We start from the raw sequence: 25,077 nt of genomic DNA, 5'->3' as shown, positions 1-25,077 counted from the left end.
CTGGGGCCTCAGTCTGCTCGTTCATAAGTGGGAATGGAAGCAGCTTCCCCTAAGAGCTTTGGTGTGGATCTGCTAGGAAGCTGTGTGAAGTGCTTCACAGGCAGTAAAGCTTTGTCTCGATGCCTCTAGTCCATGCAAAATAAACCAGATCATATCACTCCCGGGCGTGTGATGGCTGCCCATCATGCATAGCCAGCATGGTCAGACCAGCAAGCAGGCACCAGGGACATGATACACTATCAACTATAGAGAGTGCCTGACACTCAGTCTGCTTGGTGTTTGATCCTATGGCAGGGGAAATCCAGGTTGTATAGTTCTTTGAAATCCTTGGGTGATGGGTTATGATGAATCTAGTTTGTAGAAATCTTTGTTCAAATCAATCTCTTGGGGACATCTGGTCTACCTCTCCCCGTCCCTCACCAGGTTCCTGGGCTACCATCTGAACCGAGTTAAGATGAACATAAGGGCAGGGACTGAGAAAGGAGGTGTATAGATAAGGGAGAGAAAACGTGCATTCTGAGTAGATACAACTTTTAAATGTTTTTGGATTATTGGTGCATTAAACACGATTTAGCTATTTTAGTCCTTCTATAAGTTTGCAATAATAGTAATGATACTGATGTTAGTAGGTACCATATATGGGGAGCTTATTCTGTGACAAGCCCTTTTTCATGTATTACCTCATTTGATCCCCACAAAATCCTTTGGAAGTAGGTCAAGTCATTTTCTGCTTCAAGCTGAGGAAATGGTAGCTTGGGAAATTAAATAACTTGCCCAAAGTCACATAACTAGTAAATGGCAGAGCAGAGACCCCATATTATAGCCTGACTCTAAGGAGCTGAACCATGAAGCTCTACTGCCTATTTTGTGAACCAAACAAAATATTTAACTGCCTATTATATGCCAGGGACTGTTCTATGTGCTGAGGACCTCAGGAACAAGGCGGATCTGTGACCTTTTCATTCTAGGGGTGGGGGACGGAGAGACAAGTAAACAATTACTTAAGCAAGGCAGTTTCAGAGAGAAAACAAGAGGGTAAGGTGATGGGGGAAAGCTGGGGTAGTTGGGGTGGCTCCCTGGGTGCACTGCACACTACCAACAAGACACTTTGGAAGTTACTGGATGTGCCAGCCCGGGGAACACATGGAAGCAAGTTCTTAACTCACCCAATAGCTATTATTTCATTTACTTCCATTTTGGGTAAACAGATGGAAATTTAATGCACAGAAAGGGGGAGAGGAAGAGAAAAAAGAGCTTAACATTGCAAATCTGCTTGAAACGGTATTTAGGGGAATCACAAGTCAGTAGCATAAAGCCACCACTGCTATCATCTCTATTATTTGATAAGAAAACACTTTCGCAAGCTGAGCAAAAGATTAACGAGCGTGCTTCTTCAGACTGAACGCACAGCCTATCGGTGGGTGCCTCTGATTTATGTAAAAAGCTTTTCAAGGGGAATATTCCCCCTTGTGCATCTGGAGGGGAACAAAGAGGTGTCTGTCCTCACTGTGGGGTCTCACTTGTGTCAGGGACGCTTGCCTAGAACTTGGGGATCCACCAGAGGAAGCAGACTTGGATCTCCACTTTAATGAGAAAAAAATGAAGGCTGACTTAATCAGATTAAGAGTCAGAGGAGGAGGGGCTGGACTTGAACCTCAGATCCAGCACTGTGCGGATGCGCTGCTCCACTGGAAACCTCTGACCTGCAGCCTGACCTTGAACCATTTGCTCAACAACAATCAGCACTGGCTTGGGGAAAGAACTACCTGAGATTTTTGGTTTTTGTTTTGTTTTTGTGGTGGTGGGGATTGGACCCAGGAGTGCTCTACCACTAAGTTACATCCCCAGTCCTTTTTATTTATTTTGAAACAGGGCCTCACTAAGTTGCCCAGGCTGACCCTGAACGTGCCATCCTCCTGCCTCAGCCTCCCGAGGAGAGTTGCTGGGATTACAGGCGTGCACCACTGCACCCGGTTAAGTTTATGTTTCTGAAGTGTGGATCCATTTCTGTCATGAAATATGTGCTTTGAAATACTAGAAGTCCTTCTGTGGCTTTTGCTGCTGAAGTTGCCCCACCTGTCTGAATCTCCTGTAGCTGTCCCTTAAGGCCCCAGGTAACCTGCTCTGACATCCCTCCCCCAACTATTCCCAAAAGACCCTCTAGAATGTGGTGGTGATGAAGATGATGACCACAGAGACAGACTGTACCAGACACTCTTCTAAGAGCTTTATGCTTATTAACAATGAACACCACCCCACCTTGCTGAAGCTGGCACAACTGTTCCCATACTAAGAAGCCACTGGGGCCCAAGGGCCTAAATGACATGCAGGAGGCATCCAGTTCACAAGCGGCTGGGCTGGGATTTGGATCCAGCAGACTGAGGGCCAATCTAATAATGCTCTGTCCTGCAACTGAGCTTCCTCTTACACTGGCTGTGGCTTGTGCTCCTTTTTTTTTTTTTTTTGGTGCTGGGGATTGAGCCCATGGTCCTGCGTGTGCGAGGCAAGCACTCTACTGACTGAGCTATATTCCCAGCCCCTCACTTTTTATTTCTGCCTTGTTTTTGTCCCCCTCATTAGGCTGCAGACTCAAACCTTTAAGTCATTCTTTAAAATTCTCTTTTATCCCTTCTCCACTGCTCAACAGAAGTACAGGAGAAATATGAGTTAATAAGTAAAGCACTTCCAACATGTCTGTCCTTAATGTGTGCTCTCTAATGGTGGCTGTGACTAGCTGTTGTCATGGTGCTTGTAATAGTGGTAATGCTATTCCTAGTTGTATTATTAATCATTATTAGTGGTAGTGGTTATATTAGTAGTCCTACTGTAGTAGTATGAAGAATTGAAGTAGCAGTCTTACTGACCCAGATGTCACCTGAAAACCGCATTTTAAGAACTGCCACACTGAGCTACATATGTCTGGATGCTTGATATTGGACACACTAAATAAGGCAGATCTGTGGTGAAAAGATGAATTTTTTAACCTGAGCTCCGACTGGAACAAAACCCACATTTTAAAGTGAGGTATATAGCAAAATTTGGGCATTGAATGGATAGCTGAAGTTCATAAGAACTGTTCTCTATTTGAGGTCTGATAATTGTTCTGACCTTTTAGTGAAACATACTGAAATATTTACAAAGGACATGATTTCTGGTGTTCTGTTTCTGGGTATTTGCTCTCCAGGCACCATTTCCTGGCTAGTTGGTAATATTAAGCGATTATTATTAATTTTGTGCAGGTGTGACAATGGCACCATGGCTGTATTTTTTAAACCTTATCTTTTAAAAATACAAACTAAAATATTCATAGATAAAATATGATGTTAGAATACACTGCAAAATAACCCAAGGAATGGGAAATGGTTGAATGAGATTATCTATGAGTTGATAATTGTTCAAAGTGGGTGACAGCAGTCACATAGGTGTCTATTATACTACTTTATCTAGTATATGTTTGAAATTTTCATAATAAAAAGTTTAAAAATAAGAAAGCCTGTTCTGAATATCAAATGGGTCATCCAAATGTATTTATGATCATTTTAGTAATGAGGAGGAAGACGGTGGCCACCATTTAATCAGCCCTTTCTAACGTGTCAGGCACTGTACAGCCTCATTTAGCCAAAGTAGCCAGCAAGCACTATTTCGCTGATGAGGACACAGAGGCCCAGAAAGGCAAGCTGACTGTCATGCTGCTAGAAGACAGCACACCTAGAATCACCCAAGGGGCCTGTGGAAGCTTCCATTGTTGGCCAGCCTCAGAAGCCACAGGTGTGGGCTTCAGGTGGGGTGGTGGAACCTGAAAGGGCTGACACCCACGTTGGCTCCAGGTCTTCCAAACTCTGTCCACAACGTGCTGGAACCTTCTTGGCCAGCATGACGTGGAACAAGGCAGCTGAGAGCTGGACCAGACACACATTTATCTCTTCCCCAGGATCTCACCTGGACTAAGACCTCGACTTCTGAGTGGGCCCCAGAAAACCCAGCAAAAAGAACTCTGTGAGAAATGGGAACTCTGATTAGTCTTGGAGCAGCTTCATATCCCTCCTGAAGCTGCCTGGTGGTGCGGGACCACATCGCACTGCCCTGGGCTGCGTGTCTGGATGGGTCTTGGTGGGGCCTCTCCCTATAGCACCCAGGCACACAGTGAGGGAGAAGCTTCCGGACCCTCTGCTGCTTCCTTTCCAGAAAGGCTCACAGTCTGAGAAAAGGGAAGAGGGGGGAATGAAATCCAGCAATCGGAAACAGCTGGATTAAGGGGGTGAGACCTTCTTGGCCACAAGCTCAGACCTCTCCTTACTTTGGTCCCCAAAGCCCTGCCTCTCTGGAGCTTCATTCTTGGCCACACTGCCCCTTGCCTCTCCTGGGTACCTGTTTCTTCTTACCACATGGTCCCTGCATGGTGGCTCCCTCTGCTTAACATAGTTCAAGCTAATGAGCACAAGAATGAATTCGTAGCGAACACTGTCCCAGGACAGTTCTGAAGGTATGCTCACTCGCCCCTCTCACCTCAAGGGTGGTTGTGAGCACTCCTGATAACTGTCCACAGAACCTGGGCCTTGATGACGTTAGTGACGGGCTGGAGGTTCTACAGAGCAGCAAGGTACGGTGCGGAGGCTGGCCTTGGAACAGCAGTTCCCTCCTCAGGGCTATTCCAGCTGGCCAAGGAGTCATGACACTGGATAGTTCTAGGCTCCATCCCAGCCTGGACTCCCCCAGCTTATGTCCTGGACACTGGAAGGCCCCAAGCCTCCCTCCCTAGAGGGTCACCATGCAGGACTGGGACAGGTTGGGGCTTAAGCTAATGGCCACTCCTCTTGCCTGTCACTCCTTCGGCGCCCTGGGCTCTGAAGCAGGGGACCAGTTCACCTCCCATGTACTTCATCCCTGTACCTCTAACCATGTGTTTTTCTCCCTTCTTGCTGCTCGATGACACTGTTTTCCAGGTAGTTTTAGGGTATCCTGCTTTTAGTACTAAAATCAGAAAAATTCGAGTTTTTCTCCCTAATGGTGATTCCAATTTTCTATGAGTCTAATACTCATTTGAAATGATTCATGGAAAAATACCTTTGCAAGCAGTTGACCTGTGCCACAGGTCGTGTGGTTTTAGATAATTCGGCATCTAAACGCACACACGTGTACGTTACCAGGAGTGCTCAGCTGCGACACCACGTGCAGATAAGCCACAGAGAAGGCTGATGCTGCTGTCAGAGCGCTGGGGCTGAGAACTACTGGGGAAAGCCAGAAGCTACTCTCCAAAGGGACAGTGCCACTTCACAGCCTCGGGGCCAAGAAGCCCAGCCCAAGGCAGCGGGCCTGGGGAGAGCTCTTGTCTTCTTCTCCCAGCCATCTTTGCTTAGGTGGGTGTCTGTGAACCTCTGCTCCTTCCCAGATGTCTGCCTTGCCCTCTCTCCCTCCCACCCAACCCCTATGACCACAAGGCTGTTGCTTCAAAGCAGAAAACAGCTGGAGCACGGAGCCTGTGCCCTGGCTCCGCCTCCCACTGGATGATCCTTTCAGAATGCCTGGAGTTCCCTGCAGCTCTAGTCCTGTGTCAGGCCCGAGTGACCTTTGTAGCCTTGCATTTACCTTCCAATTTCCCCTGGAAGTTGGATGATGACATCCTAATGACATTGGTAATAACAAGGTAGCACCATTTACCAGGAATATATACCATGCACACATACCAGGCCAAAGTTGCTTTATGTTTCTCCCAGTGACAGATGGTGTGGTGCAGGTTATGAGAAGCACAGTCTGCGTGGCCTTTGTTAGTTACCGAGTCTCTCTGTGCCTCCATCAACTCGTCTGTAAAACGGGGCTATGAAGAGCACCTCTTTTCTGGTAGTGCATACACCTGTAGGGTGCTCCACGCAGAGCTAGCACCTGGGAAGGCTCCACTAACACTGCCTGCCTCCGGGCAACCCTCCCACCTGCCTCCTCACCCCTCCCATATTTATGGCTGAGGAAATGAGGACAGGGAAGCTTGGGAACCTTGCATAAAGGTCTCAGGTCTCTGAATGCCAGAGTTATTGTTTATGCCAGGCCACTGGACTCCAGGGTCGCTGCACTCCCAGCTTTTGGTGTTGCTGTCTGTCCACAAGCTTGCCACTACTTTTCCAGTGGCTATTTTCAATGAACCACAAAGCAGGAATTTACCTTAGCTCCAGTGCCTTCTCTGACTGAGGGGACCCTGGAGAGGAAGGTCTGGCTGTGGAGCGAACTCCAAGACCATGGGCAGCTGGGGCAAGGTCTCAGGCCACCTTCCTCCAGATGGCCTCAGCTGGGCCCTACTGTGTGGTGAAATCTATGCAGATGGGGCTTCCTAAGCCGAGTGCCATCATTCCTGCCACCTGGACCATCAAGCACACAACTTCCGGATGTATCCGATCTTGAATGGCCATGTAGTGGCCTTTAGGTGAGACTCATGCCAACACATACGAGATATGGGGCAAGTCATCTAAAAAGCATAGCCTGTAGGAAGAAGATTTTAAACAGGTAGCCCTCCGAGTGGATCAATTAGAAAAGATGTCCTCAGGCCAACACGGTCCTCCTGGGTCCCCTACCTGAGCCCCTCACGGGGCCACCCTTGTGCAGTAAACAGACTGTTTGTTCTTAGTGGTCCTGTCCTCAGCTGGGAAAGGGCTGGGGGCCTGTGGAGACAGCACACTTGGATGCTGAGGGTATTTAGCCACAAATCTGATGGAGATCAAAGAAAGGCCAGGCCCTAGTGTTCTGATCTGTAAAATGAGTACATAGAACAAAATGTGCCCAAGATCCCTAATGAAAATGATGACCAGTGTGACATCATCAACCAAAGAGGTGACAGTACCAATGACAGAGCCAGTTGCCAGTCAGCTACTGTCCTAGGTACTTTTTCTTAAGGTACTAGCTCATTCAATTCTCAAGCAGAGAAGAATATCTCATTTTATTAATTTTTTTTGTGGTAATGGGGATGGAACCCAGTGCCTCAGATGTCTCTGAGCTGCATCCTCACCCTGTTTTAAAATTTATTTTGAAACAGAGTCTTGGTAAGTTGCCCAGACTTGAACTTGTGATCCTCTTGCTTCAGCTTCCCAAGTAACTAAAGATTATAAGCACATGCCACCAAGCTGGGAAGAGTATTTTGTTTTTAAAGGGACAAATGAGTTTCAGAGAGCCCAGCTAGTGGGCACTAGAGCTAGCGCACATAATGCTGAGGCTAAAGCCCACGGTCTGAGCCTTACTGACCCCACGCTGCATCTACCCTGGGTAATAATTAAAAAAAAAAAAATCCCACTGCACAACAACCAGCCCCTCATCCATCTAAACTCCCAGGCCACCTCCTCACACTCAGATGCCCTGCTCCAGGGCCCTTCTGGAGTCAGCTGTCAGTCAGTCAGTCAATGCACATTTGTAAACACATCCTACTAGGAGCTCCATCCAAGGACAATCCCTACCGTTCATTGTTCAGGGTCATTCTTGGGGGATCCAGGTTGGGATTCTCCATAGACTCCATCTGTGGACACCGCAGGAAGTAGTAGAGTGTGTGGAGGGCATCTGGGGACCAGGTGATGGGCTGCGGCGGCTGGCGGGCCTGGCGGGCGGGGCTGGTGCCTGGACACAGTGGGTGGCGCCCCTGCATGTGGTGCATGGCTCGAGAGACCAGGTCACCTGAGGAGGGGCGGGGGAGAAACCAAAGACAAAGTGAGTTCCCACCCCACGTTCTCCCAGGGAGAACCAGCTCCCTTCCCTTCGTGCATAATTACTGTTTACCCCAGAGTCAACAGGCGGAGGTGGAAACTGTCACCTAGATGCACAATAGCAATTTAGTTTCCCTTTCATTTCCAGTCTTGCCCTAACAGTTAAACACTTGGCAGGGCTGGTCTCCTCCAGAACTTATGCTAATGTGGTTTCTTTTTCAACATCCCCACTCTCTCCAGCACCCCAGGGGCCTTTACCCAGCTCTTTGACCAAGGCAATCTCGCTGGGTCTCTCCTCCCAGCCTCAAACAGTGACAAGCTCTGGGGCAATTCTCTCCTGCACTGTCATGTGCAAAGTCCCAGGACTTCAGAGCAGAGAGGTCTTTAGAACCTTGATCACCTCAACGCCAATGGCCACCATCATCTGTTAAGTGCCCACTTAACAAGGGTTTGTGTGAAAAGGGTGCAGTTCCCTAGAAATATGATTCAATCCTTATGATGCTAGGGAGTCAAGTGTTATTCCCATTTTACAGATGAAGAAATTGAGGCTTATTTGATGAAAAAACATTCCCTGACCCCGTGCATTCTCCTGGTCACAGGGAAGCTGAGGTGCACATAGGTTGGGTTTAAGCTATGGTCATGTGGCTAATGATCAGAAGAGCCTACATTTGAATCTAGGCCTGTTTGACTCCAAAGTCCATGAACTTCACTGTGAACTGGGCTGCAGCATGCTCTCTTGGAGTCTGTGGGGGTCCTAGGCCCCCATATCCTGTGTTGCTTCTGTCAAGTCAAATCTTTTCAACATCCCACCAGCCCTGGACAGGAAATGTCCCATCATTGTTTGAGGTCACAATGCTGAGAAAGGATGAGCTGAAATAGCCCCAGACACCTGCAGGCACCTCTGTTCTTTGAAAAGTGGCGCCACTGCATTCTCCTCGGGCCTGAGAACTCTGGGGGCTTCCCTTACAGGTCATCATGTCCTGCTTCCAGGGTGGTTCCTCACAGACCCTTCCACAGGAAGTCCTGGGACCTGGCTTACCCTAAGGAGGCAGTCGTGAACAGGTTGTAATTTGACCGGTGGATTTTCTTTAAATGTAGAGCAGAGCCAATCCATTCATTTTATCCAATTAATCTTCATTATGTAGCTCTAGGAGTCTGGGGCTGCTTCGTAGTATCCCTGGAGCCCTGCACACTATCCCAGGGTCTCTTGCACACGAGGTGCTCAGGAAACATTTGGAGGGTGAACAAAGAGAGCCTTGTGCATGCATCTCATTTGTAAAGACAACTCTGGTATGGCCTGACTTAAGCTTATTTACTGCCAAATTTTCCCAGGATGAGCATGGGGATGAAGTCTGGCTTCCAGGTATGAAAGACACTCCTAGAATTAGAGCTCTCTCCAGAGTCCTCCTTGTTCCCAACTTCCCCCTGCCTCCAGGTCTCCACTCTCCCCAAACTGCTCATCCCACAGTTGTAGTTAGCTGTTGGGGTGCTCCTGGTAAACCCTAGGACTGAGATAGCTGGGGGCAGTGAGGTGCTGACAGCCAGCTTGTGTCGAGACTGACTGCATGGGTTCAGTCAGGATTCCAGCATCTGGAATTTGTGAAAGTTCTCTTGATGCTTCTAATGTCCATTCAGGTTTGAAAGTCATCAGGAAAACTGATCAGAGCCTAGATCCCAGAGTCAGATAGGCGTGGCTTCAAATCAGGGCTCTGCTCCTCCCAGCCATGGGCCCTAGTGTACTTACCAGAGCCTCAGTTTCCTCAGCAAAATGGAAATGACAATACCTATCTGCCAATTTCTAGGATTCAAAGAAATAATAAACCAAGCGCTTTACAAAGCGTTTGGCACAGAGTAAGTACTTGGTAAGGATGAATATAACACTAATATTATTCATTATTAATTGTTGTTATTCCTCTATCCTACGGTTACCTCCTGAGGAGCTCTTTCTTCCAGGATCACTGCCTGTGGTCAAACCCTGTCCCTCGTTTCCCAGGACGGGAGGAGTCTGAGCCCTGACATGCTAGATCCCAGCCCTGCCTTCAGGCTCCTGGGTGGCAGAAACCAGCATTGCAACCAGCAGGCCACTGGCCTCCCACAGCCAGTTGCACAGCTAAGCTGAAACCTGGCTCCTGTTTCTCCAGGTCTAAATGTCATAACATTTGGCAGGACCACAGGATCATAAGAAGGAGAAATCAAAGAGTCTGCGATACCATCAAAGAGACATGCTGTTGAAAAATCATTCCAAAGGCTCGACAAGATAGAAGTCATTATCATTAATTATGTTTATTGTTGTTTTATTGTTATTGGTGGAGAACCCTTTGGCAGCACATTTCTAGCTAGAATGCCAGAAAGAAAGGGAAGTTGCTCCTAAAGGTTTTCTAGCAGGGAAGCTGGGAATAGAGAGGTTCTCCAGAGCTTCAGGAGCACTGTGAAGGAGGCTGGAGCTGGAGGCTCCTATCTTCTTCTATCCAAACCTCACTGTGAATGGTTTCTTTCTAAGACCAACAAGATTAGATGCCTGTGGACAACTCTGATCAGACTTGACTAAAACCTTACACTGCTCTGCAACCCATTTATGGCCAAGACAGAAGCTTTGTTTGGTGATTTTTCTCCCTGGCTACTTTCTATCTTCGGGTTGTGTGATAGACATAAAAAATAGACGAACTCTCATTTAATCTCATAACCACCTAGGAAGAGAGGCATTCTACTTCAGGGAAGGAAACAAGCTCATGGAAGGCCGGCGATCTGTGCCAGTTGTACTGCTAGCAGGTGAATCAGCTGGGGCTTGAACTCAGGTCCCTGCCTCCCATGTACTTGCTCCAGACCACTGTGCCCTGCTACTGAAAGTGGTCTGAACATTGGGACAGGTCCACAGACTGTTACTGGTTCACAAGTTGACTTCAGAAGTGGACCGTGAATTAAAAAAAAAAATCTATAGCAATTTGACATGAGTAATTTTATGCCTAATAATAATTTTAAAAAATTGGGCTTGCATTTCACATGGCTGTCAGTTTCCTACACATTCATTTTTATTGTATTTTACTAAGTTTTGATCTGTAACAGAGTGGGGGGCATGCCATCCCTGGAACATCCGCAGGGCGAGTTGTGACGCTCCGGTTCTGCTGGGCTGGGCTCCTGCTGGCGCACAGGTGGCTGCTTCCTTAGACTTGAGAATCAATTGATCCTAGGCTCAATGAAACCTTGGTCTGAAGCCCAGAAACACCCACCAGGCAGGGAAAAACAAGCCCTCGGCCCTTGTTAACCATGAAAGACTTGATTAGAGGTGCTACGGGTTTCACTCTGGTCTTTCCACCCTCATTATGAGCCATCAAATAAAAACAGCAGGCGAGAGTCTGGAATTTAGCACTGTCTTCAAAATGAGGCCTTTAACATCTGGCCGCTTTTAAAAAGAAGTGCTTCCTTTTGTTTATTTCTTATTCCTTCCCTTTAAAATTTTCATGGGTACAGAGGGACAGAGCAAAAACATTAGGACCCAGCTTCTCGGTGCAGCTGGACCTTATACAAGAATGAAACCTCTTAACCTACCTGGCAGGCTGGTCTTGACGGGGTGCAGAGAGTGACTGCATGTAAAACCCAGGGCAGACTTTAAGGTCCAAGGAGCTCGTTGCCAAGTATCACTAGCCTCATTAAGTTTTTCAGTCTCAGAGAGAAAAATTACAATACCTGCCTCCACCTCTATCTCCTCCCTCCTCCACAGCAGGTTAGCAAAACTTCTGGTTTCAGAGGGAGGGACCAAGGGAACATGGTGTGTGATATAGCCTGTCCTGTTCTCTCTGAAAAGATCTCCGCAGTGTTTCCTCTCTGTGACCTAAGGAGTGACCAGGACAGGATGGGGACCACGCCTGGCCAGGGTTTCGGAGATGGACGTTGGGTAGGATAGAACTCATTTTTTCTAGTGCACACATGCACACATGCACGCTCACAAGTGCACACACTCAACATCAGGTGCTGTTCTCTGGGCCAGGGACTGTTCTCTGCACCGGGGACAAAGCAGTGGACAAAAGAGATGGCGTCTCTGTTCTCATGGAGCTGATGTTCTAGTCAGAGAGGAGAAAGGATCAGCTATTTACAAGTAAAGACGTGTGTCGAGTGGTGGTCAGCGCTTTGAATAACTCACAGGGCAGCAGAGGGATGAGGGCGGGAGCCGAATTATACAGTGCCATTTGTGTGGAGGCTTGAAAAAGTGAAGGACCGGGGTGTGTGGGTGACGACATGGCAGAGTGAACAGTTGGCTGGGGGTGGGAGGTCACTTGGCCCAGGCTGGGTGGCTGCAGTGTAGTTGAGAGAGAAGTGTGGCAGGGGAAGAAGCCAGATCATACATCAGCTCGTGGACTATGGTGGTGATTTGCACTTTAATGAGTGTGCTGGGAAGCCATTGGGGGAAGGGACCGATTTCAGCAGATGAGTGACATAGTCCAATGCATGCTTTACATGGCCTTGGCTTGGGCAGGGTTGGTAGCAGTAGAGGTGGTGAAAGGGGAAGACCAAAACCTTGGGATGGTTTTAGGAGGTAGAGTCAACAGAACTTAGCCCCTGGGCTGAACAGTAAGGACAGAATGATGTGAAGTCCTTCCTGGGGGAGGCTTCTGAGTGCTGCCCTTGTGCCTGACTTGGACTGTAATGGGTACCATGAGAAAAGCAAAGGACCAGAGCCTGATCTTGGCCTTGCCTGTCATCAGATGCTGGGGGCTAGGCTGCTGGTCACACCTGGGAAGTCAGTAGCCCTAAGCAATGGGAAGCACACAGAAAGCCAGACACCTTGGGAGCTTAGTGCAGCTCTGATGTCTGTCCCTGTGACAGGGGGGACACCACTTTCCTTCACTTCCAGGACAAGCCTGGCCAAGTTGTTCTGAGGAGTAAATGAGATAAGTGGCAGTGGCTGGGCCTTGCACAGGTTAAACCCTCAATTAATATTCAATGGCAAAAGGAACCCAAGCTGCTCTCCTGTGAAAAGCGTGCTCACTGTGCTCTGGGCAGGAGAGCTCATCAGAGCACAGACTGTGCGTGGCCCCAAGACCGCTCACTGTCCAGGAGATATTTGTCAAGGTGGAGATTGAACCTCACCCCAGAGCCCACTTCCTGCAGGGTTCCTCCAGGGCAGGGAACCTAGGCCGCCATGCATCAGTTCCGTCAGCTGTCGGAGACAGGAAGATGGAAGTCCTCTGTGACCTTGAACCAGGCACCTTCATTTCCTGTCCTGGGATGTGGCAAGAATAGAGGCAGGGAGGAAGCGGTATTGTGGAGGAACAGAAAGACTTGTCATTCACTGTTCAGGGGCCAGAAAGTGAAATAGAACCCTCACAAGCAGAGAAGGCTGGAGCAGAGTGGAGCTTGCTTTGTTTCCCATGCTGTGACCCTTGGTATGTGTCACTGTTCTCCACTGGGTGGTCTCAACAGCGTAAGGGAGAATTGAGGAGGCAGAGTGTGCAGCTTGATTTCTTAAATAACTGGGGTAAGGAGAGGGAGAGCGCAGGATGCAGACTGGATTCAAGAGTACCGACTGTGTTCCCTAGAGCCCCGAGGTCCTGGCAGATGCCACAGCCAGCCAGGCTGGGGGCAGAGCCATGGAGCCACACCCTCCTCTGCCAGCAGGGCTCAGCAGTTCCCTTCCTTACTCTACACTGAAGCTTCAGAAAGAGGACTGGTTGTAAATTCAGAGGTGTTTAGGTCAGGCAGGTGACATGAACAAAGAAGGCCAGTTCTGTGGCAAAGGGGAGACTGCAGGCCACCCAACTAACTGTAGCTTAGCTGCCAGGCAGGACTAGGGAGCAGGGCTACTAGTTTGTCTGACATTTCAAGAGAAACCAGAAGTCCAGATTTACGTGTGGTGATGACCAAATCTTACATGTCGGTGGGCCACAAGTCTGCCAAGGATCTAGCTTTCAGGGGGGCAAGTGTGGAGGTGGTGGCCAGAACCAGATGGCGGAGTCTTCTTTGCCTCCTCCCCGGGACCCCTGCTCTACAGCCCAGCCAGACGCCGAGGCCGACTTACTCAGTTCCGAGATGCTGCCCACGCAGGTGGCCAGGAGAGACTGCTCCAGGGTCCGGAGCTCCAGCTGAGCATAGGCATCGGCTCGCTCATCGTGGCCCAGGGACCCTCCATTGTAGGGACTGAAGTACGCAGGGAGGGAGAGGACACCTGTGGGGAAGCAAGAAAGAGAGGTTGCACTCAGGAAGGCAGGAAAGCTCCTTGGGGCTCGGTCGCTGTGGCAGGGCTCAGCCCACTCCTGACTGGGCCCAGGTCTTGTGTGATGACAGAGACGGTTTTGTTTCCATGGTTCTCAGGGGTGGCTGAGTCAGCGGGGAGTGACTGTCCTGCCCACCCAAAGGTCCTCTCACTTCCCCAAGTTACCCCTTTCTTCTTTAAGCCCAGAAGGGGCTGGGAGCCGCCACTGAAGAGGAACGCTGCCCTCTCCACTCCAAAAAAGGGACTGTCCCAGCCCTTGGCCAAGTCTAATTAGCGTTTCTCATTAGCACTTCAACAGCCAGTGAGCAGAGCTGTCAGCATCAATCCCAAGGGGTGACAGCGAGCAAGTCTCTCCAACTCATTGTGTGCCTTCTTAGAAAGCACCAGAAAAACACAATCAGGGTGTTTTAAAATTACATGTTGCTTCTGTAAAGCATGTGGCCACAGAGAGTCCAGTTGCAGTCAGAGCCTAAACCCGGGATTCCCAACTTCTGGTAAATGCTGTTTTTCTCAATGTTTCTTTGTCCAAACCTCCCACCCCAATTTTTAATTTTTCTTAAGAAAAATACCCACAGGAATTTAGTCACCTTTGGGGGAAAATCTCTAAAATTTCTCGAGATAATGGGACAGCCCCTGGGCTGTGGCCAACTCTGGGTTAGAACCCCTGTCCTGCACCCATGTGATGTGACAAGAGCTCCGGGTGGCACAACAGAGCAGGACGACAGGCCTTGGAGTGGAAGGCTGGGCTCACAGTTACCGGCTGCAGCTCCGGCAGCGGTGTGAGCCAGGGAGGTTGCTGAGCTCCCCTGCCTCAGGCCATTCTCTGCTAACTAGAGGTGACAAGAGCCCAGCCCATGGGGACTGGACGTCAATACCTGCACCAGCACCTGGCTCAGAGCGAATGCTTTCCTGGTGCTGCCGCTATTATTTCTACTTTGTGCTGGGAACACAGGCTTTATTTATCTGATTCATTCTCCATCTTCAATTTTGAAGGACTGACACTGAAAAGTATCAAGAACTTGCTCAGGTAAGCCGTGTTTAACTGAGATTCAGATCCAGGTTGGGATGGCGCTAGAATGTGTACGACTGACCCCCGCCCCGGCTCCCAGCTCCATGAGCCCAGAGCCCAAGGAACAGGCCACCAAGGCTCACCCATGGCTGGCCCTGTGTGGTAACCCATGGACACCCCCTCCTGACCCTTGGGTGTCTCTCTCTGGGGCAAAGGTGCAGGACGGCCTTCCTCTAGCCCAGGCCCCAGAATGCCTTCCTTGACCATTCTACAGCTTCAGAGATACATAGCTGCTCTTCCCCCAAGCCAGGCTCTGTCTTCCTTCACGCTGGAGTGACCGATGCCTGCCCGCCATGCCTCCCTTCGCTCCTCCTGGGTGACAGCAGCCCTGCCATCCCAGCCAGCGCTGACTCTGCAAAGCATGGCATCAAAGCACTTGTGTCCCAGGGAAAGCTGTGTTTCCCAGGAGGAGGAGGAAGAGCACGTGACTGGGTCTCCCCCGACCTCCTACCAAGGCCCTGTTCCTCAAGCAGAAATTCTCCCTGACAGCTGAGTGACCACACAGATTAGGAAGGGCTGGAAAAACAAAAGAGAAGGCCACCCCAACCACATGCTCCAGCCCACAGACAGGCTGACCGCTGCCGGAGACCTGGCTCAGCCCAGCTCCGCCCCTTCTCTCCCTTACTCCACTATAGAAACAGCACTGGAGACATGTGGATCGAATTTACAGTGCTTAGGGCAAGGGGACAGGAAATTCAGCTGATTTGTCAAAGGATTCCCAGAGAGAAATATTATGTCAATAGATCCAGTAACAGGAGCTGGCAGCCCCATTAATACCCGCTTCGTGCTCACAGTCATCACCCACGCAAAGGGGCCTTCACTTACTACCGTGGCAAACGTCATTATGAACCTAGCATTAATAATAGCAATTGATAGCATCATCATTTTTGTGTGCCCTTTGCTTTTAAGAGACTTCTGACATCTAGTAACGAATTCTTCTAGTGAGGGAGACGGGGCAGTGGTGACGAGGGATCCCCACAGCTGACTCTCACTGAGGGCTTGTTATGTGCTAGGCACTGCAATAGCAGTTTACATAAGTCACCACCTTTACCCCCAGGACTGCAGAAGGTACTGCCCTCACCCATCTCACAGATGGGGAAACCAAGGCAAGACAAAGTTCAGTGCCTTGCCAAGGCTACCGAGGTAACCAGAAGCTGAATGGGGCTGGAACCTCAATCTCTTTGTACTTGAGCTCATGAAGTGAAATGACTTCCTCATTTTGGCTACTTCCACGAGTTAAGCCACCCCTAGGATATTTCAGGACGGTGCCTTTGGGCCTGAGGTTTGAGGGGAGGATATGCAAAGCGAGACCCACAGATGAGACTCCTGGAGCCTCCCATGAGACTCCGAGGGCAGGCTCTTCTCTTCCCTCCCATCCTTCCAGAACGCAGTCCCACAGCTGGCCTTCCCGACCTGCTCCTGAAGAAAGCTTTCTTCACATCAGCCCTAAGTCATTCTCTGTCCCACGTAAGCGTGTTGCTCAGCAGCTCTGATTAAACATGGAACATATTTTCTTCCCAGTCTCACATTTTGCCTCCATGTCTTCTTTCCCCAATTCCCACGTGGGCCCAGGGCAAGGCCATTTCTGGAAAAAGGGATTTCAAGAACAAACAAAAAAAAGAAAAGGCATCTCTTTTCTTTCATTCAGTAAAATCCTTATGAAATTTTTTTATTTATTTGAGTCGTGATGGAAAAGCAAGCGTGCAGGAGTGCTTCCCTTCACTCCTTTGTTAATTAATGAGGACACCCCGTTACAGAGGAGACCCACGCGCACTGGGATCATTGCTGTGCAATACCTGCACCAGGGTGAGGCAGTGCGCGCGACGGGTCGTCTTCTGCCTCCCCCTTTTCTACAAATTCTGCATCTCTGTTGGGACGGCGCTCCCGGCGCGTGCTCCTGACAGTGTGCGAAGCCTCACACTGCCCGAGCGATAACCAGAGCCATTATCTTCACTCAATTTTTCTCATTCTGGTTGCCTGACCTGTGAACCTCCGAAGTCTAATCTTTTCTCCTCCACCGTCCGCTCGCTGAGTGCAGCACTGCATCCACCCAGGTGCCCAGCAAGAGCCTGAGTCGCCCTGACCTCCTCCAGCACCTCCAGTCGACCACAGAGCTTTGCTGCTTTCGCTACCTCAATCTCTCAAAAATGTGTCCCTCATTCTGGCACACTGCTCTTCGTAGTCTTCCAGGCTCCCCACTGCCCTCATAATGAAATCCAAATGCCTTTGCACAGGTAAGACTATGTGACATCTTTCCTGCTCTTGAGTGTAAGGAGGAAAATAATCCTGCCGGTAAACTGGAAAATCTCCAGCACCTCCCAGGACGCGGGCAGGTAGGAAGCCCAACACACCAGAGCCTTGTTTCTCTAAGCCGTGTTCCAGGTTTGGGTTCTGCTCCAGTCCCTGGGTTGGGGTGGAGGTGGAGATGGGGTGGTAGGACAGGGGTCAGCCCATTTTCTTTCCAGGTGATTTCCCACTAGTGCCCAGAGAAGGTGCCACTGAGGTGGGCAACCCGACTGGTCCTGGAAGCCACCAGCCGGGAATTTAGCCTGGATTTCTGCTTGCAGAGGTACAGCCTCCTCCCAGCACGCGCCAAGCCAGAGCAGATGGCCACACGCTGGGTCGACTAACCAGACTTTCAGAGCGAAGGAATCGATGGTGATTTCATCTATGTGTCTGCGTAGATGGGGGGTGAATTTGATGTCCAGCCCTGGACTCTAGGTTCCCACTGATCTGGGACTGCTCTTGCAGAAAGAGGAGCCCTAAAAGCATTTGTCCCTTATTGCCGCCATGTTTAACTTCTGAACTGTCAGCAGTGGGAACAAACAGACCTGCCTGTTGCCATTTCCTATAGTTTCATTTCCCGCCCAGCCGTCACACCCACGCTCCTGTGTACGCTTTTAAATGTAAAGACGTCCTTTCTGTGCAAACTGGGTAGGGCTGCAGGTCAGCTTTTCTGACCATTCGTCAGGAAGCCTTCAAGGCTGGAACCCAACTGTCCTCCAAACTCAGCTGCCCATTACCGGCACGGTCCCCAGACTCCTCAGTGCTCCTGCTGGGGATAATGACCCCAGGTCTGATGCCTCTGAGTCTGTGCTCAGAGCCATTGATGTCCCTCTGCCACAACCCCCACTAGAGATCTGCCAGCTCCCACCCCCCACTGGCAGGGAGTTCATTGGCCAAGGCAGCCAAGGCCACTGCCTGTCCCACTTCTTTGAAATGAAATGAAAACCAGGATCAGAGGATTACTCTTCTATGGCCCTTGTGAGGAAAAGCACAAGGCAGGGCCTCTTCTGCCAGTTTTCTTAGGAGCTGGAAGCTTGGGTGGAGTTCAATCCGTAAGCTTCTGAAAATAAAAATTATACTGCCCCATTGAATGGTTTCCAAACAGTCCACATGATCCAACTCTTTTATTTTATTTTTTAAAAGTGTTTCCACCCTCTGATCTGGAATTTTATATATAGGACATTTAATGCCCAATTGCTGCATATTAGTCATCCTAGATCACAGCACTGAAAAGCCAAGGATGGAGATTCTTCAGAGGGACACGAGTGGGCCCAAGGACAGCTCGCTGAATGGGTTTCACTGAGTTCAAAGAGGCTGGGCACATGGGGTCAAGGCAAGGGGACAGTGAAGGAACCAGGGGGAACAACCTGGATGTGCGATGAAATATGCCTGATCAGCTGCCATTATCTGCCCATCAGTGACTCATCAAGAATAATCAAAAGCACATCTAATTCCTGGGCACAGCTATTGCCTGGCGATGCGACCGCTATGTTGTGATGACCAAGAGTTCAAGTGCAGAGAAAATGTTAGGAGATGGGAGGGAGGGGAGGGGGTAGGGAGGGGGTAGAGAGGGGAAGAGAGGCGGGGTAGAGTGTGTGTGTGTGTGTATGTGTGTGTGCAGGGGACTAAAATGAGTTGGGAGGCACGTTTAACCATTGGGGCTGGGGCTGGGGCTATGGCTCAGTGGTAGAGCACTTGCCTAGCAAGTATGAGGTGCTGGGTTTGATCCTCAGTACCACATAAATAAATCAATTAAAGGTATTGTGTCCATCTAAAACTAAAAGAAATAATAATTTAAAAAAATGACACATGGAGTTGGGCTCTCACATACAGGGATGAGAAGAACAAGCACTGGGACCCCTACAAAGATCCCAGCAGGGGCTGCTATTACAGTGCCCCATTTGCCTATGAGGGACACAGGCTTCCATGGGCTGGGTCGCTTGACTAAGTGCGTAGCTAGAAAACGGCAGAGGAGGGATCCAGCCCAGGGTACCTGCCCCAGGAGTCCCCACTGCATTCAGCACAGCACACGGCCTCTCCCGAGGAGGCTCGGGGGCCAGCTCAGGAAGGGAAAGGGCCCTCTCCCTAGTCATGGGTATAGGGTTCTTCCCTCCTACCAGCCACCCACCTCCCACCAGAACTGCGCTTCCCCCCTCTTTCTAAGGGCAGGAAATTAAAAGCAAATAATAACCATGCTCTGGTTAACACCTCGCTCTGGCTAAGTTACCAGAACACCACCAGTGAAAGGTGGTCTTCCGACACAGTCCGGCCCCGGGCCAGGAGCTCACCATTAAGCAGTAAAATAATAACACACGTTTATGACTGCCCAGGGAGCAGGTGGCCAGAGAACCCAGAGCGAGATCAAAGGGTGACGAAGCACAACGTGCTCCTCGCCAGCAACCCCTTCCTCCTCAGAGTGGTACAAAGCAAGGTGGGCTGGGATTTACCTGCCTCTGGAGTACTCTCTCCCCCTGGGCTGCTGGTGGAGTTGCAGGGGGCTGCCCTTCTCATGCAGCCAGCTCCCCCAAATCTCAGAGAAGCTCCAAGCGGGACAAGGATTCGGAGCGTGAGAGGGGCCACCATAAAACGAGATGGCCACACAAGTCAGTGCAGGTGATCTTGGAAGTGCCCCTGGGCATGCTGTTCGGTGGCCTTAGGGTGATTCATTTAATTAGGGTGAATATCAGTTCTCTCACAGACCTAGAAGGTGACTATGGGGTGCTTGTAAAAACAAACCAGTAGAGATCATGGGACTGCTATCTGATTTTTTTGAAGCAAAAACTCAATAAAATGCAGTCTGTTCCCTGCTGTTTCTCCATTTTTACAAAAGAGTCAAATAAAGCCAGAGTAACCATGCAGATCAATTTCAGGAAATTAAACCTAAAGGTGAACTCTGGAAAAATCAGCAATCATCACAACACTGGGCAGTGTGGGGCAGAAAACCAACATTTGAGCTACTGAGCTTTTTCCAGTGGAAAAAGGTCTCTGTGTTATTCTGAATACTTTTTAAGAGATTCTGGGTGGCCTCGCTCCAAAGGATTGATGTAACGCACCAAGAACTTGAGTGACCCCGGAAGCAGGAGTCTTGGAATAACCTCCCCCTAAAAAAAGGCAAACCGGCCACATGACTACAATCCTTTGTCATAGACTGTTCTTGACCCACAGCAGTGAGCGCACTAACTCCTGGAGGCCAAAGACAACAGTGAGTCACTTTTGTGTACCGACAGCACATTTAATAGATGCACACAGGGCTGGGAGTGTAGCTGCACAGCGGAGTGCTTGCCTAGTACACAGGAGGCCCAGGGTTCGATCCCCAGCACCACAAGAAAACAAGAAAAACAGTCATACACTCCGAGAAGAACGTGCAGAACCTGAGAATGGGGCGGAGCAGGACAGTTAAGAGTCAGACCTAATGTATCAGCCCTTTCCCCAGCTGATGCTCCCAGCTGCCCAGGTAAGGCTGGCACTCGCCACGCTGGCATTATAATGATGCTTTTTGAATTACTATGCTTTCCAAAATTTATGAATATGACCTGTGGGTGTAATAAAAATGGTTGTGGTGACAGCTGGGAGGGGAGAGACCTGTCCTCAGAGGCTGACGAGGTGACACGGAACGTTTCTTTTGGAACAAAGTTATAGCCTTCACTTCCAAACAAGTTATTTGAAGTTAAATATCAAAATAAAGTGTTAAAACACTGTTATCTAGTTACCTGTACAGAGCTCAGAATGGAGGTCATCTAACATCAAAGATGATTATTTGGGCAAGGTAGAACTGTACATGACCCCCCCCCCCATTAATCTTCAGACTTTTTAACAATTAACCATTATATTACTACAATCACTGTGAGTTCATGGAGGCAAAAAGAAAAATAGAGCAAATAAAAGGAAAGCCTAGTTGTTTCTGTAGAGACTTTACAAATAAATAAGTGATAAAAACAAATAGGTAAGGAAAGGATCCACCTGCTAGACTCAGGTAGAGGCAGTTCCATGCTAATAGCCAGGAGGTGAGGTTTATGTCTCACCCCAGACTCATCCTTGCTGCAAGCCAGCCCCTTCACCTGGCCCCAGGTGGCTGTGACACCGGCCTGGGTCCCCCAGTGGAACTTCCTGCTCTGTGCCTGTGAGCTAGGCTGCAGCCACAGGTGGCCTGACCTTCCTGCACCACAGTGGCCTTTGCAGGTTGCAACATGCTGAGGTCTGAGAACAGGCAGAGTCTAGCCCCACAGCCCAAATCCCTGCTGGGAAAAGGGAGGCTGGCCCGCCCTCCCTGGGTGGGGAGTAGGCAGGACGGACATTGCCTCAGTGATTCTTGAGCTGTATCTCTTGCTAGGGAGCAGGTCAGTCAGCTGGGAAAGGAGGGAACAGGGCCAGGCCTCCAAGCATCAGCTCAGACAGGAAAATAGGGACGAAAGTGTCGCATACCCATGACAGACACAGGTCACTCCTTGGGGGTTAATAACACTGCAAATATTGCAAGGTCCAGGGCAGATGGCCAAGGTATTTATTAATAGAACATGAGTGTGTTAGTGAGAAATGTACTGCACTGGAGTCCTGCTCACAAACAACCAGCTTCAATCTGTTTCGGTTCCAATTTCAAAGGGGTCTGAACATTAGACTCCCCAGAAAATATAAGAATAGGAGTCACAGAGATAAGGGTTTGAAACCCAGGTCTACTACTTAGTAGCTGTGTGACTCTGGACCAGTTACTTCACCTCTCTGAGCCTCCATTGGCTCATCTGTATAATATGCCTACTGATAGCTCCTGATGTACAAGAGTACATTAAAATAAGTGATATAGGAGTGTGCTTGGTGAAAGACCTGACACACAGGAAGCATACAGTAAACAGAACTATTTTTATGAATGGTCTCACTGTCAAGGGCCAGTGGCTTTGGGATAAAGCCATGAGATACTATATAAAAGCTATTAACGCCATGGGGGGAAGGAGGAGCCCAAGGCTTCTGACCCTGTTTTCTTAGAGGTCACTGTGGCTCACATTCATACAAAGCCATGCTGCACTCGCTGCAGATGGGCCGCTTGTTTTGCATTTGTTCACTCATTCATTCAAAGCTGTGTACTGATTACCTGGTGCCCGAGCAGCAGCTGTGCTCTGGGGACAGGAATAAAGGGGACAGAGGAGGGCCTCCACCCTCAGGACGCAGCCTGCCTGCATAGTGAAGGCGGGGCATCTGTACTGCACTCCAAGGCTCCCCCAGGGAGCCAGCAAGGAGGGAGGGTGGGAGGTCCCTGAGGCAGACCATCCTGGCGAGAGAGGAGGGGGAGGTGGGCGTGGGAAGGGAGAGGGGAGGGGAGGGGAGGGGGAGGAGGCGGCTTGGCAGAGGGGCTGGACGGTCTTCCCTTCTTCCTCAAAGGTCACAGAGGAGTTATTTTCAACCTTGTGGACTATGCCATCTCTGTCACAACCACTCAACTCTGCCAGTGTCCTGTGACAAGACAAACAGCTATGGCTGTGTTTTATGAATAAAACCGTGGACACTGAAATTTGAATTTCACATCATCTTCACGTGTCACGAATATTTTTCAACCATTCAAAAATGTAAGATTCACTCTTGGCTGGAGGGCCTGTACAAAAACAGGCAGTGGGTGGGACTTGGTGCCAGGAACCCTTAGGAGGACTCAAAGGGGGACTCAGAGGGACAGCCAGAGTGTGACAAGTTACAGGCACAAAAGCCTAGGGACTCAAATTCTGCCCAAGAACCTGGAGAACCCTGAAGGGGTTGAGTGGGTGAGCCACAGGGTCATCTGTACACTGAGGCAGAGGAGGCCAGGGCTTGGGAGAGTGGCATCCAAAGGGCCTACTGCTGGCTGGGGACACGTGCCCTGCGATGGAATTCATGGAGCAAATTCCACTGGGCAGGCCCCTGCCTGCACTCTCTCCATCCAGCCGACCATTTTTGTCAATGTTTGTGCTAAGCGCTGGTCGCATCCACGGTTTAGCAAGTATGAATGAAGCTGCTATAAATATCTGTGAGCGGGTTTTTGTGTGGACATAAGTTTTCAGTTCCTTTGGGTAAATACCAAGGGATGTAATTGCTGGATTGTGCAGAATACAGTTCATTTTGAAAGGAACTGCCCAACTGTGGCTCATGTGGCTATACCATCTGGCACCCCAGTAACAAGTAAGAGTTCCTGTTGCTCCACATCCTCAGCAGCAGTTGCTGGTGTCAGTGTTCAGGATTTCAATCGGTCCACCAGGTGTGCAGTGGTGTCTCAGTGCTTTTTATTTTTATTTTTTGTTAGTTGTAGATAGACAGCGTTCCTTACTGCATTTATTTTTATGTGGTGCTAAGGATCGAACCCAGTGCCTCACCTGTGCTAGGTAAGCACTCCACCACTGAGCTACAGTCCCAGCCCTTCATTGCTATTTTTTTTTAAATTTTAAATTATTTTTAGTTGTTGATGGACCTTTTATTCATTTATTCATATGTGGTACTGAGAATCTAACTCAGTGCCTCCCACATGCTGGTCAAGCACTCTAGCACTGAGCCACAACCCAGCCCCCTTCCACTGCTGTTTTAATTTGCAGTTCCCTAATGACAAATGATGCCAGGCATTGTTTTCTGTGCTTACTTGCTACCTGTCTCTTCTTTGGTGAGCTGTCTGATAAGGTCTTTTGCCCATCTTTATTTAATTTTTATTGCAGTGCTGGGGATCGAACCCAGGGCCTAGAGCATCCTAGGCAAATGCTACTGAGCTATATCTCCAGCCTGGGTCCATTTAAAAACTGGGTTGTTTTCTTCCTACAGAATTTTAACAGTTGCTTGTGTATTTTGGATAGCAGTCCTTCATCAGTTCTGTCTTTTGCAAATATTTCTTCCTCATTTGTGTCTTTTCACTTTGAGTTTCTCTTTCTCACAGAGCAGAAATTTTTAACTGTAAGTCCAGCTGATTCTTTCATGGACTGGGTTTCTACAAAGTCACCCCCAAATCCAAGGTCACCTCAATTTTCTCCTAGGCTGTCTTCTAAAATTTTGTAGTGTTGCATTTTACATTTAGCTCTGAGGTCCACTGTGAGTTAATCTTGGGGAGAGTGAAGGTCCAGTTCCAGCACCATCTCTGGGTTACTCTCTCTGCCTGTGCTCCTTTATCAAAGATCAGCTGATGGTGTTTGTGTGGGTCTATTTCCAGGCTCTATTCTGTTCCACTGATCTATTTGTGTAGAAATCGCTGTGCTGTGCTCTTCTCAGCATCCACCCACTTATTCAAATATCCATCCTATGCCCATCAAGTACAGAGCTTGGTGCTGGGAATACAGAGATGAATGAGACCTGGCTTCCTGCCCCAGGGAAAGGAAAACCACGTGGGCAAATAAAATGCACCATGATAAATACCAGAGGGGGCCCCTGCAATCGGACTAGAAGGATAGAAGGAGGGCCCGAGGACAGGGCTTTCGCTGTCATCGTCAGCAAGGGAGGAAAAGTAACAGGAAGCCCCCACCCCCATTTACTCAAAAGACTCTAAAGGGACTGTACAGAGTTCAAGATGAACAGCCACTCCCTGGTCATCGCATGGCTGAGCAAACTGCACGATACCAGAGTGGGTGGCAGGGGTGGAGGAGTACAGGGAAGCCAGCTCTTTTATTGAGGTTCCTGTGGAACGTTCATTCCCAGAGGGCACGCCCCTCCCAGCATGCACTGTGCCCTGCCAGGATCTTGGAGGGCACCCTGATCTTTCCCTGCAAAGATGTAAGAGAATGGTCACTGGACTCGAACTGTGCTGCCTCTCTCAAGCGATCTATCCAACACCTCCTCCTCCTTCCTGGCTAACAGAACCCCAACACTGTCTAGAATGGTTATGCAAGATGACAGGGGACCTGGCA

General features: G+C 49.4%; 1 protein-coding gene across 1 annotated transcript in view; it reads right to left on the bottom strand.

Moving 5' to 3' along the window:
- The window catches only part of ABTB2 (ankyrin repeat and BTB domain containing 2), a 161,561-nt gene that overhangs the window by 27,915 nt on the left and 108,569 nt on the right, over nucleotides 1-25,077 (bottom strand). Inside the window, exons 2-3 of the mRNA XM_079105683.1 lie at nucleotides 13,690-13,836; nucleotides 7,434-7,647 (exon numbers count right to left, since the gene is read on the bottom strand). Coding sequence (XP_078961809.1) covers nucleotides 7,434-7,647; nucleotides 13,690-13,836 — 361 coding nt within the window. The remainder of the gene's footprint in view (nucleotides 1-7,433; nucleotides 7,648-13,689; nucleotides 13,837-25,077) is intronic.

This window comes from Sciurus vulgaris (genome assembly GCF_902686455.1).
Source record: "Sciurus vulgaris genome assembly, chromosome: 11".
Lineage (NCBI taxonomy): Eukaryota > Metazoa > Chordata > Mammalia > Rodentia > Sciuridae > Sciurus > Sciurus vulgaris.
Note: the sequence above shows the minus strand (reverse complement) of the source record. Positions and strands in the feature narration are given on the sequence as shown.